The 13,485-nt window shown below is 35.7% G+C and overlaps 1 protein-coding gene across 1 annotated transcript; it reads left to right on the forward strand.

Annotated features, from left to right (window-relative positions):
- Positions 1-1,215: 1,215 nt before the first annotated feature.
- LOC149544593 (disease resistance-like protein DSC2) lies at positions 1,216-13,235 on the forward strand. Its single transcript, XM_089795201.1, has 7 exons — positions 1,216-1,310; positions 1,798-1,853; positions 2,330-2,533; positions 2,761-3,331; positions 3,415-3,743; positions 4,001-4,034; positions 11,990-13,235. Exons 3-5 carry the CDS (start codon positions 2,337-2,339, stop codon positions 3,565-3,567), a joined length of 921 nt encoding a protein of 306 aa, XP_089651327.1. The 5' UTR covers positions 1,216-1,310; positions 1,798-1,853; positions 2,330-2,336; the 3' UTR covers positions 3,568-3,743; positions 4,001-4,034; positions 11,990-13,235.
- The last annotated feature ends 250 nt before the right edge of the window (positions 13,236-13,485 follow it).

Here is a 13,485-nt window from a genome sequence, read left to right on the forward strand (position 1 = left end):
GTCTTAATCTCAGCCATTGGTTTGATTTAATCTCGGTCGTTGGTTTACCAACGAGAGTAGTATAAAAAGGGGTCTAGGGGGCATTTGGAGAGTAAGGCGGTGATGCTTTGGTGAAGCTGTTTGCAGTGTTAGCAAACAGTCTTGCAGTGTTAGCAAGGGCAAAGGCAGGAAGCTTTTGGAGAAGCAGTTTGCAGTGTTAGCAAACAGTCTTGCAGTGTTAGCAAGGGAGAAGCTTTCATGAAGTAGTTTGCAGTGTTAGCAAACAGTCTTGCAGTGTTAGCAAGGGCACAGTGAGAAGCGTTTTGGAGAAGGAGTTTGCAGTGTTAGCAAACAGTCTTGCAGTGTTAGCAAGGGCGCAGTGTTAGCGCAGGGATAGCAGTGAGAAATATCAGCAGGAGAAATTAGGAGGTTGTCGGAGTTCTGCCAATGTGAGGCAAGGAATTTTGTATCTCTTGATTTGCTGAAGTTTAATATAATTTCTCATCTGTAGAACTGGTTTTCCCTTAGGGGTTTTTCCAGGGACAATTTGTCCGAAAATATTGTGTTGATTCTATTGTGCATTTCTTTCCGTATTTTAAGTGAAGTTGCAGTTGTGTTATTTTTCGATATTAGCTGAGAATTTATTTTCAGCAATTTAATAATCATTTGTGATAGGAGATTAATAATCAGTGACTGCAATAGTTTGATTTTTCACAGAGGTCAGTTCAATCAAATCAATTATAATCCGATCGTTGACTCATTTTGTTTTAATGGTGGAAGATTTACCACCATAGAATCTTAAAGCAACAAAACTAGTCAAAATGGCAGGCTGGTCTCCCAGGCTGATATGTTAATCAGAAATGTTATTCCACTCGTCAGCAAAATGTTATTGTAGATGGGAAGACTAGTTCAATCCAATTATTTGTCATCTGAATTTGTATTTGTTTTTTTCGCCGAATGATTCAGCATTTCCAAACAACAGAAACAGTAAAGTGGGCAGGCTTGTCTCGCATGCTGTTATGCAAGCCAGGGTGGCCTTGTCATGTAGTCAGAAAGTGTATTGAATGTAGACCATAAATGTAAAAGAATATCTAATACGTTACTGGGTATGATTGTTTCACTTACTTTTGTACAGTAAATCCAACGTCTAGATACAGCACTACTGGCATATGTCATCCTCTTCTAAGAGGGTGTGATTGAAAGAGACATTTACGTTTGTTGTGAGTTCAACTGGCATCCTATGCCAAGTCAGGTTGACCATAAAAGGGTTGGTTCAATTAAAGTTCTGCATCCTGCTGCATTTCAGGCAGAAGGAAGTTTTGAGAAATCAGGTCAGGCAGAACGAGAAATCAGGTCAGTTTTGGTTATTGCTTTCATTTCTCTGTTTGCTTTATAAGAAAAAGATTGCACTTCTAGCATTTTACCAAATAAAAGATACACAGATCTGTACCATCCAACAAGGGCATAATTCATTTAAGCTATAGCGTATCGCAAATTTCACATTTGTTTTTCTACGACTTTATGAGAATGTCTGTTCATTTGTTCAAATTCATATTTTGTGGCAAAGCACTGGAAGATGCAAGTTGTTTTCATCATTGTATTATAGCTTTTCTCTGAGGAAAAACTGTCATCCGTAATATACAAAGTTAAACTGTTTAACTACAATAATTTGATACAGTTTGTGTACTTCACTTCTCCTTAGAGGGAATGTAGACAATAATACCGCCTTTATCCGCACAACATCAATCTGGACTCTCTAGAAAGTTTACAATTTATTTAGATTTCACTTACTGAAGCGTCTTTGTGCACCACTTGTAGGAGCCAATCCGCTTGTTGGGCAGTAAAGCTGACTTTGTAAGTAAATATCATTTCAGGTAAGGAGAATGGTTTTTTTATTTTAAAGGGTGATTTGAGTTTATTAGATATTTCTATAATTCTTGTGGGAAGTCGGAACACATTGGTAGTTCTCATAAACATGGTGAATGATCAATATATAATGTACATTTTAACCTAGTTCATTTAGGGAGTTTTTATAATGTTGTCAGTGAACAATTTTCTACATTTATTGTTTTCTAACAAATTAGACACCCTTTGCACAAGCTCTACATTTACCATCCGTTGAATATTTGGCCATTTTTTTATGCACTTATTAATTTCATGATTGACTGGTTTAACCCTAATTCACAGGTTTTGGAGTTTGAAAGGTTATTCAAGGTTCAAAGCTGGTAAGGGGAATTATTTTGCCTAGTCTATCCTTGCCACCGTCTACCTTACCAGATGAATCGACCACTTGTTATATTCAAATTAGTGAAAATATTTTCTGTCATCTTGATATGCCACTATGCTACAGATCCAAGATGCTTGCAACGTATGCTGGCGTTTTTGGAGGGCAGTCCTTCAATGTTGTGCCTTCGGCAGGGTTGGACATGCACTCAGCAAGGAAGAACTTTAAGTGCAGGGCCATAATGGACCGCCACTTTATGGTGAGGGTTGCAAAATGTAGGCACACGCTGGTTGTTTACAACAGCGGTACAACAACAAATCCAATACAAAGGTTAGTGAGGTGCATTTAATTTTATGGTTTTCTTTTACCTATTTTATTAGTAGTATAAATATTTATTTAGAATATTTCAGAATTTCACTTGTTTTGCACAAAAAAAAAGCTCTCATACGGACATTTTTTCTACATAAGAACTGCAATTGTTGCTTTATCAAATTCAAGGCCTGGTTGTTTATAATAAGAAATTAACCTTTCAACGTTTTCTGTTGTGTTTTTAACAGAGATGGTGAGAGAGGAAACGAGTCTTTGACTATGGATGTATTTATTAGTCACTCTGGCAAACAAAAGATCCTTGCTCGGGAGCTATTCAAGGACCTGACAAATATAGGGGTGTCCTGCTTCTTTGATGAGGATCCTCGAAGTTTGCCAATAGCCGAAAAATTTCCTCATCGTATTTTCGAAGCTGCTGAGAAATGCAAAATAGCAGTGTTGGTTATCTCCAAGGATTTTAGCCGCTCAAAGTGGCCAATGCTGGAACTTTCCGCTTTGCTCAAAGCTAAAATTTCTGGGAAAAACCCAGACATGAAAATACTACCCTTGTTCTTTATGGTATCGCCAAAGTCCCTTTCTAAAATTACAGAGGACAACCAAGCATGGAAGGACTTGGGGATAGCTAAGGAGACTCGGGCTGAATGGCAAAGGGGTTTAAGAGAAATAAGGTCAATTAAGGGTTTGGAGTTCAAAGAAGCTGAGGATGTCGTGCGTTTCCGAGATGAAGTTGTAAAAGCCATCTACTCCCTACTACTTCCACACTCACCCAATTCTATTCAAGGGCAGACACATCAAGAGCAGGTAACTACACTGTTTAACCTTCCTTCTGAAAAATCCTGTTTTCAAGTGAGTGCCAGGTTTTTTAACTTTTCCTTTGTGATCAGGTGTTGGATGGGTTAGCCGGCATCCCAACAACACTTCTTCAGCCTCATCTTCAACAAATTGTAATGGACGTTGTTCTAGAGCAACATATATTCTCCATGGACCTATTAAAATTTCAACGTAGACCTCCCCATCAGCATGCTGTGATAGCCTAACACAGAACTACAGGCCCTTTTCCGTTGAAAGTGCAGTCTGTTCTTACACGAGAGTTACGGATCTTGATAAATTGTGATACATTTATTTGCCTTCAAGCAATGTGCTGTTCAGTTCTGCTTTTCTTCTCAATTTGAATTCTTACCTGCTGCTCAAATCTGCATCAACCAAAAACACGGTGAGTACCTTCGTCTATAATTTTGAAATCACATTGTTTCCTTATTGTATTGAATTTTGTTAATGTCAATATAGTGTTGCCGTTCCTCTGATAGATATGCATTATTTTAAAACAACTGCAATTGAAAGTAGGGATAGAATTATCTAATAAGATGATGCAGGGCATATGTTGAAAGTAGTATATTCGATATTGTCATAAAGTTGGATACTGATACGATGCTGCATTTGCTTCACATGGAATGTTGCTTCTCAATTCAGATTGCTGCTCAAATGTGCAACAATAAAATAAATGGTGGGGAATTCCGTTTGAGCTTTGGATTTACAATTCTTTGTTCTGTTTTGAATTGTGTATGTCAATATAGTGTTTTTGATTAAGATTTTTACTAGATTTCATTTGTTGTCTACATGATATGCATTGTTTGTACAAATTATTGGAACAGAAAACTTGTGATATGTGTTGTTGCAAATGTTTTGTAAAATTATTTAGGGCTTTTTAAACTTCTGTTGTAGAAAAATTTATATGATGCTCTCCACTGTCATTTTTCTTATATACTAAAACTATAGTCATCTTGAAATAAATTCAAATATAAACCATGGCATGTGGAAAATTCAAATATAGAATCTTGAGAGCAGTTTTATTTGAATAAATCAATGAATCGAAAACTTGAAGAGGTTCATTTTCAGGTCACTGCATTGGAATCGGTCCTGAGGAAAGATGCTGGCTGAAAGAAATTGCCAACAAGAAAATGGAAGCACCACAGTGGCAGCAGGAAAATGAAAACAAAATTATTGTGAAACTATAGAATGATGGAGAACAGTGGCAGATTTCTAGGCCCTGGCCAAACTTCACAAAGGGATTCTTACGAGATAATTTCTACTTATGTTATTTATTATTTATATTTATACCTGTGTAAAATTGGAGAATCTTCAAAGTTACAAATTAGAACCACTTAGGCTACTTAGAAACCATAGCATGAACACGAGGCAAACAACTTCACACAAAGGTAACTTTACCAAGAGTCTCCCCCAATACCATATGGATGATTTGATGTTTAGATTTGCTAGATTCAATTATCTATATTGTAATTAAAAAAATCAACTTCTGTTAGGCTAACATCCACAATCAGATTTGCTATTCACTTCTTCAACCGCCTTGAGGCCTATGAACTTCGCAAGACTGAGAAATTTCATTGTATCAATGTATATAGCACAAGTACACTATTAGAACCCCACACTATTGGTTGATTATAATCAAGGGTTTCTGCCTCAAAGTATCTCTCTAGTAGAATGCATTATATGTAGACATCAGGATAAATGCCATTTTTGTTTTGAGGACAGTGGTGTGATGCATCTTGGGTTTATGAGAAGAGTACAAATATGGAGACAGCCTGCTGGACAATAGTGTTTTGATTAGAATCCAATCTTCTATTTCTGATAAGTTTGATGAAAGCATGATATAGAAGTCTATATGTAATGTTCACTTTAGGATTGCCCTAAATTTTGCTCTAGAACCGCAAGTTCAATTAAAACGAAGTGTAATATAGTTAGAATTATAAATTAAAAATGTCTTTAGCAAGATAAACTCTGGAATAGGTCCTCCAATCATTTTAGATAACACATGTAATAAATCAGAAAACTAAATATTTCTCCTAACTATTTCTATAAGAATTAGGTTACCATATAAATTGCATATATATTACTAATCATTTCAATCTATTTAAATAAATCATGTAATAAGTCTTGAACTTAAGAAGCCAAGCATTCATAGTTTCATTCCCATGATCTAACATAATAAAGGTTTGAGAAGAAGCATGTCAAAGTGCCTTAATTTCATCACGACTAAATCCAAGAGCACAGAGTATCCAAACTCAACCTCTTGGTCCCAAGTTGCAAAAGCACTTGTCAATTTGGCATGAGGTGGATTACCTTGAAGGGGAATATGTATCTGCTCCCACAATCATAACTCCACATAAGGCAACCTAAATTAATCAAAGATTCAAAACAAAGCCCAAGTACGTGGGGAGTCCAATCTTGATCTCTTGGCCTGAAGTGGCAAGAACTCTTGTCCATCCATCATGTGAGGGTTTGCTTAGAAGGGGAAAACATATCTGCACCCTTATTGAGGTTCCTCCCCAATTCTTAAATGATAACTGTTAGGGTGATTAGATATTTTCTAATTAACTCTATTCTACTTAAGCTAAACTTTAGGCATCTAATAATTAATTATTTTATTAATTATTATCATGCAACTTAGGTTTTACCTTTTAGGGTTTTGATCTCTTTTATAAGGATTGATCTCTTTATAATTATTCATTCACTTTTGATTATAGCAATTTATCTTTTTGCTCATCAAGAATGTCTCATTTATGGATCTAGGAATTCTAGCCTCCATAGCTTTTGCTTCTCTCTTTCTGACAGGTGTTTGCATGCAGGAGATTCTTGGGAGTTGTGGAGTTGATCTTTCATCAACTTGAACAATAGCTTAATAGAAGATTCCAATATAAATGATTACATAGATTAATTGTTATCATTATAACAAAAGGATTGATAGAATATATATTTATAACTTAACCACAAAACAATTCAATCTCATCTTGCATAGAAGGCATGCTTGGAAGTGGATATTGATGCGTTTAGATGCTAAGTGCCTTGCGGATGCACGTAGGAAGTGCTTCTTAGGCACCCAGATGCTCATGGAAGCTAATAAAGTAGCAAACCTAAAGAAGAAAATTTTGGGATGTAGCAAAATGAAGTTTTCAGCAAATTTTGTATAGAAAACATGAGAAAAGTATTTTTACAATAGACTGGTGCTGCTTTGTATGAGACCCACCATATACTTTAATAACCAAACATAGCATCAAACTTCTTGACAACTGAGCTAAAGGTAGAAAGGTAGCACTCCAAGAAAAAGGAAAGCGTAAAGCAAACATTCCCATTATGCATAGGCAAAATGTTGTTAGTGAAAAGAATGTGATGGATTTCACAACTTTCATGAACAAAGAATTCCAAAGCCTTGCTCTGTGTCACTAGTTGATGAGAATTTGAGAGTTGGCTAAGAATGTGGATGGGTCCCCTAGCATCTATATTCATCCAGCGATGGCTAACTGCGTATGATCTGTAGAATGTTGTTGACGCCATTCAATCCCTCTCTTATGCCTCTTCACCATCATTGGTTGCTTGTTCATATTTGCTACATGAAAACTATCTGACATAATTCATTTGTCAGAGGTTCAACATGACTGCTTCTTGGAACACTTTTCATGTCCCACCAAATTAACAAGATAGAATGACGGGGAACACATCTTGTTCATATTTGCTACATGAAAACTATCTGACATAATTCATTTGTTAGAGGTTCAACATGACTGCTTCCTGGAACACTTTTCATGTCCCACCAAATTAACAAGATAGAATGATGAGGAACACATCTTCTATATATATATATATATATATATATAGACACACACGCACACATCCATATATATATATATATATATATATATATATATATATATATATAGACACACACACGCACACATCCAAAACCTCAAAAAACAATCATTCACGTATTTGATTCCCACATCCGCATTTGAATCGGTGTTACATCCCAATTTTTGCCTAATTTTAAATTGCTTATATAGTCGTTGAGTTTTCATGTGAAGTCAGTTGACTGTTAAAATTAGTTATGATCATGTGAAATGGTAAGGTGGTTAACCGCTAGGATTTCATGTGAAGATGACATGTTAGTTATTTGTTATGATGTTATTATATTGTCATTTAGAAATATTGGAAAGATGGTTATTCATTCATGAGAAGTGAAATGGTAGTTAGTTGTTATAATGTTTATGATCAATAATTTGTTATATTAATTATAACTATTTGAGGAATATGATATTATCGTGGAGAATTTCTTCTTGCAGGAGCACGTTGAAGGGTGGGAGCATTGCCAAGAAAGGAATTGAGCAAGGAACACCACTTCAGGAACACCACTTCATCTATGAGTCAACAAGTATGAATTCTAATCATTAAGGCTAAGGGGTAAAATGGCTAGGCAAGCAAGAGTTTACCAGGGACTACCATGAGCTCCTCGATCACTGGACATTTAATTATAATATGTTACCCTATAAATTTGATGATCTCAAAGCTTCATGCGATATTGTCATGCCTTGGTACAATAATATCATATTATCTACATATGAAAATCTAGGTGCTATGTAAAGACAATTAGCCCAATTAAGATGCAAATCTAGGGTAAAGATATGAAATGAAATGAAATGTAAAAGACTCACCTTGAAATGTGTAGAGGAAGATGTGTTTTTGGTCAATAACTTTCGGATCTAAATCTTTTCTGAACTTCCGTCCGCTAATCTTGGAATGAAACGACGGAAGGAACAAAACCCAAAAATCTCCCCGAAATTCGAGATTGAAGGTCTAGGTCAACATGGAAGGATGTCCTACAACCAGGTTGAAGTAGGCTACGGCTCCAAAACTTATGACTCCAGAAAGCTTGCAAACTGTAGGTTCTAGATGTGCAATTCTTTTCGCTCCCAACCTGCAAATCACCACAGAAAGAAAGGGTTGGGGGTTGGGGTTTGATGAGGGCTTGACCAAGGTCGTAAATGAGAAATGTAAATATAAAGGACTGTAAAGAACAAGATAAATGTTAGGATTCACCTTGCCTGCATGTAATGTAGATCTTGAATTAGGGATGTAGGATATCTCCACATTTTTCAATGGATCTATCATAACTCCGTCATGGTGCCATGGATATGAATATGCATTAATGAAGATGATGAATGCTTCAATGTGGATCTCCTACCATTAGATCTTGAAGAGGAAATGCTCACAAAGGATTCTCCAATGCTAGATAGGAATCTCCTTGCACTCCTTGAATGCAAAAGGCTGAAAATCTTCACTAGAGAGCAAAGCTTGGATGAATGAACGATCTTGAATGTGCATGATATATGAAAATGAAGCCTCCAAGTCTCCTAATATATGAGTTTTCAGGCAAGAAAACAATACAGGTTGACTGGATAACGGTCATTAACTAATTAAACCCCCAAGGACTTTCGGGCTCTGCGATAAAAAATTATTGAGCACTGTGTCGACTTGGGAGGACTAGGTTGACCTGGGTTGACCTGGACCAGGAGTACAGGTCCTAGGTGCCATAGAGAGCCAAGGCAAATGCCAGAGAGATAAGGGGGAAAGATGGAAGAGAGAAGAGGAAAAGAAGGAAAAGAAGAGCGAGCATAGGCATATCCATGGTCCAAAGAGGGAGTCATGAAGAGAAGGGAGCTTAATGGTCTTAAAAAGGCAAGTGTGTCCATTTTAGGACGGTACACACACACACATGTGTGTGTGTGTGTGTAAATTAGATATATGTATAAGTCCACATAATATAAGACTTATATGTTAAATACGTTGTTAAATATCACTCACACACACATTTATATGTGTAATATACATACACAAGTATAAGTAGGTGGTGTATGATATTATTATACTAAGGTAAATAGCATAGGTTAATATTATTCCTTGGCAATAACTTATTATTCATCTTGAGCAGCTATATTTCTATAATGTTTTCCATCGGCCCTATATTATTTTGTTTGGGTGGCTACATTAATATTTATTTTATTTGCCACATTGAACCGATGGTTGTGTACATTGTAACTCCTTGCCACCTTTGCAATCTTGCTCATAACTAAGCATGCAGTCGAGAAGGCTAAGTTATGATACAAAAGCTCATTCTGGTATAACATTTTTGTCGGCTAAGTTATGATACAAAAGCTCATTCTAGTATAACATTCTTGCCTCTGGCGGAAACCACACCACCACATGTAGAATTATTTCTTTCTTTCGTTCTCATTCTTGCTTCACAATCATCCCTACAAGTTATACACAGCTTCTACAGGTGATTGAATTCATCTTAACCAATATTAAAGTGCCTAAACAGAGCGGCAGTAGCCAATCATGCATCATTGCTTCCATAGCCTTTGATGTTTGGGCAACCCAAGTAGTAATCAAATTGTTCAGGCCGTGCAAGAATGTCCACCATTTAGGTCATGATATCATCACTGTAGTTTATGTTTATATTTAATAAGATATAATGAGGCATAACTGAAGCCGCTTAGGAACTGTTGATTATAATCGATCATGACATGAATTAATCTTCTCTCCTTATGCACACATCGTAGAATGTTTCAAAACTGTGGCATTTTCTCATTTATGAGATTCTCTCTCCAAGATCATGAAAACTGGAGTGCAACTTATACAAGGATATTTGAATATATATTTGTTGAGATAAGAAATAACACCTTGCGAATCAGGAATAGTATTTGTTTTTAAATTCAATTACCTTTTTGTAATGCCAGTGCCAAAATGCCAAATGTATTGGTTGAGCATATAAATGTTTTAATATTCAAACTTCTTTATAAATGCCAAGGCAGTTTTGGCAAAAATATTGGTTATGATTACAAATGTTCATACATGTACCCAGTGAATCATCCAAGAAGACCAGCGTGGTCGAGAAGAAAGGTGTAGATTGGCAATCATTGAACCATGGTTTATTCCTACATGATAAAAGAAAAGAACCATCAGTAACTCAAGCAAGTATTTATGATCTGTTTAAAACCTGTGTTAGCTCATGATAGTCTTTAGTGTAGTCTTGTTGTCAAGTTGAGCGGTGGGTGATCGGGTATATAGTGCCCTCACAAATCCTTCACCAAAGGTAGGTTAGTGGCATGCTTGTTGTTGTGATCACTAGAGGTCAAGGTGCTAATAGTTGGCAGAGAGGTGTATGGAAAGTAGTTGGTTGTTTAGCCAACGCTCTAACACCAAGAAGCTCAGTGGCTAGACAGTGGTGCCCCAAGCCTTAATTCCTAGGGTAGAGAGGACCTTTCTTGGTAGAGATTGTGTGGGGATACTTAAGGGTCTGCAGTTTGGAGGTTAAGCCCAATTGCAATGCTTCTCCTCTCCTCCGGTAGCCAAGGCTTGTACAACTCAAGTTCAAAGTCTTTATGCAAACATCTGAAATTAGGGTACTTTATATTTATGCTTTGTATTTTCAGTAAGTATTATAGTTAGATGAAATGGTTAGTTTCTCTTTATTTGGATTAAAGCAGTTAATTTAGTTAATTCTTTACTTGTTTATGTATAACTGGAAAGAAAATCGATATCCATGCATAGGTAGTTATAACTGTATTTCATGTTACATTGAAAAGAAATGTTATTTTTAGATATTTCCAATTCATTAATTTAGTATGAATTTTAGCATGTTACAATCGGCAACTTAGAATCTCATTATATAGCTTGATCTTCTTTGATAAATGCAAATTGCGTATGTAATAGAACTTTCCACCCACTTCAATTCTATGATAAATGCTGGTTCTATGTATAACTAGTAATTCTCTTATTTGATGCCTTTTCTCTCCCCTCAATGACATTTCCTTCTAGGTTGGCCTCTTCCTATTTTGCCTTGGTCAGTCCTTACAAGCAATTCTATGTATTATCTATTTGTATTTGACCGCCATAATGAATTTGTCTAGCATGGGTCCCTCAAACAAATAAACCCGGTCGACATCTATAGTGAAATGTTATTCAAAACCTAGGTTTAATATTAACAAGGTTTGTGATTTGATAACAAGGTTGTGATTCCTCCTAACATGGTGGGCATTATATTTTTGTGTATATGTGGCATCTATAGTGAAATGTTATTCAAAACTTAGGTTTAATATTAACAAGGTTTGTGATTTGATAACAAGGTTGTGATTCCTCCTAACATGGTGGGCATTATATTTTTGTGTATATGTGGCATCTATAGTGAAATGTTATTCAAAACTTAGGTTTAATATTAACAAGGTTTGTGATTTGATAACAAGGTTGTGATTCCTCCTAACATGGTGGGCATTATATTTTTGTGTATATGTGGCATCTATAGTGAAATGTTATTCAAAACTTAGGTTTAATATTAACAAGGTTTGTGATTTGATAACAAGGTTGTGATTCCTCCTAACATGGTGGACATTATATTTTTGTGTGTATGTTATTCTTAAAATGAACATACATTATAAATGTTAAAAAAATTGCTGTCATTAATCTTCTAAAATTAAATTTCTCTTCCAATAAGAAAATGAACAAATAAAATACATTCTACCAAAGAATTTATAATATTAATTATTGAAATTGTAACTCAGAACTATTGTAACTGTCAAAAATATAAATTTGCAATTACACGAAAACTTGCAGGTATCAATGAACTTCCAAATCGAGATTTCACCTAGATCTAGAATGATGATTACTCCATAAGATCAACTCTCAGAGATGTGGCAGTTTATCATGCAAATAGGTGTCAACGTGATAGCAGATCAATACATTTAGATCACTTTGTGGAATTTAATGACCTCATTTGATCTTGGATTAGAGATTTTTATGCAGGATTCTCAGCTAAATGATCTTCTGCACTGCAGTAATGTGGATTTGCCAAAATAAATAATTTGATTCAATCATGAAATCAATGCTCTAGAATTTTCATCATTTTAGTGCAACTGTCTCATGAGAATGCTCCAGTGGGAAAGATGCCAATTCAAGTGTCCTGGTGAAGGTTTAATCTGCAAACTCATCTTGAACTTGATAAGTTCTTAAATAGTGGATGATGGAATTACTTTGAGCAGGAGCATTGTTTGTTCTGTAATTCCTCTAGTATTCCAAACAAAGAGCACAGTTTAAGCCAGCTACAATTAGTTAAGGAGTTTTATCTTCCATCACAGGTCTGTTAAAGTGAAGTGAGTGGCCTCTGTGAAACAGAGGGCATCATCAGCATTTGTCTCAGTTTACCTTCTACCCTACGTTTGTGTCCTTCATGCTGATATCACTTTGTGGAATTTAATGACCTCATTTGATCTTGGATTAGAGATTTTTATGCAGGATTCTCAGCTAAATGATCTTCTGCACTGCAGTAATGTGGATTTGCCAAAATAAATAATTTGATTCAATCATGAAATCAATGCTCTAGAATTTTCATCATTTTAGTGCAACTGTCTCATGAGAATGCTCCAGTGGGAAAGATGCCAATTCAAGTGTCCTGGTGAAGGTTTAATCTGCAAACTCATCTTGAACTTGATAAGTTCTTAAATAGTGGATGATGGAATTACTTTGAGCAGGAGCATTGTTTGTTCTGTAATTCCTCTAGTATTCCAAACAAAGAGCACAGTTTAAGCCAGCTACAATTAGTTAAGGAGTTTTATCTTCCATCACAGGTCTGTTAAAGTGAAGTGAGTGGCCTCTGTGAAACAGAGGGCATCATCAGCATTTGTCTCAGTTTACCTTCTACCCTACGTTTGTGTCCTTCATGCTGATATCACTAGATATTTGGCAGGGCAATTATATTTCCTCCCGCTTAACAGGTGATAGATTGATAATTAATGAATGTTTTGGTGCAACATTTCATGGATCTTAAAGCACAATTCAATTTACTAACAATTGATTTTGTTGTAGAATTCTGTTAGCATTTCACCTAACAGTGGACTTATCTTCACATTTGAATGAGCACTTAAGTCCTATGTTCTTCATTTTACCTATAAGCCACCATCTTTATTGATCAATTTCACTTGTTTGCCATTTTTGGATATTCTTTTTAACAAAATTTTGTGATTTTTGCCAGCAGTCTAAAACTTTAAATTCTTTATATTCTAGACATTCCCATCTAAACAGAAGAAGAACAAGACATATGTTAACGATTATCA

Source organism: Cupressus sempervirens, chromosome 8 (genome assembly GCF_028749045.1).
Source record: "Cupressus sempervirens isolate cs-2001-9-10 chromosome 8, ASM2874904v1, whole genome shotgun sequence".
NCBI lineage: Eukaryota > Viridiplantae > Streptophyta > Pinopsida > Cupressales > Cupressaceae > Cupressus > Cupressus sempervirens.

Bases quoted from the DNA above. Each gene is read 5' to 3' on its own strand.
- LOC149544593 (XM_089795201.1), top strand. From the start codon at position 2,337: ATGCTTGCAACGTATGCTGGCGTTTTTGGAGGGCAGTCCTTCAATGTT. The intron at 2,534-2,760 runs GTTAGTGAGGTG...TGTTTTTAACAG, and splicing joins ACAACAAATCCAATACAAAG to AGATGGTGAGAGAGGAAACG. The intron at 3,332-3,414 runs GTAACTACACTG...CTTTGTGATCAG, and splicing joins GGCAGACACATCAAGAGCAG to GTGTTGGATGGGTTAGCCGG.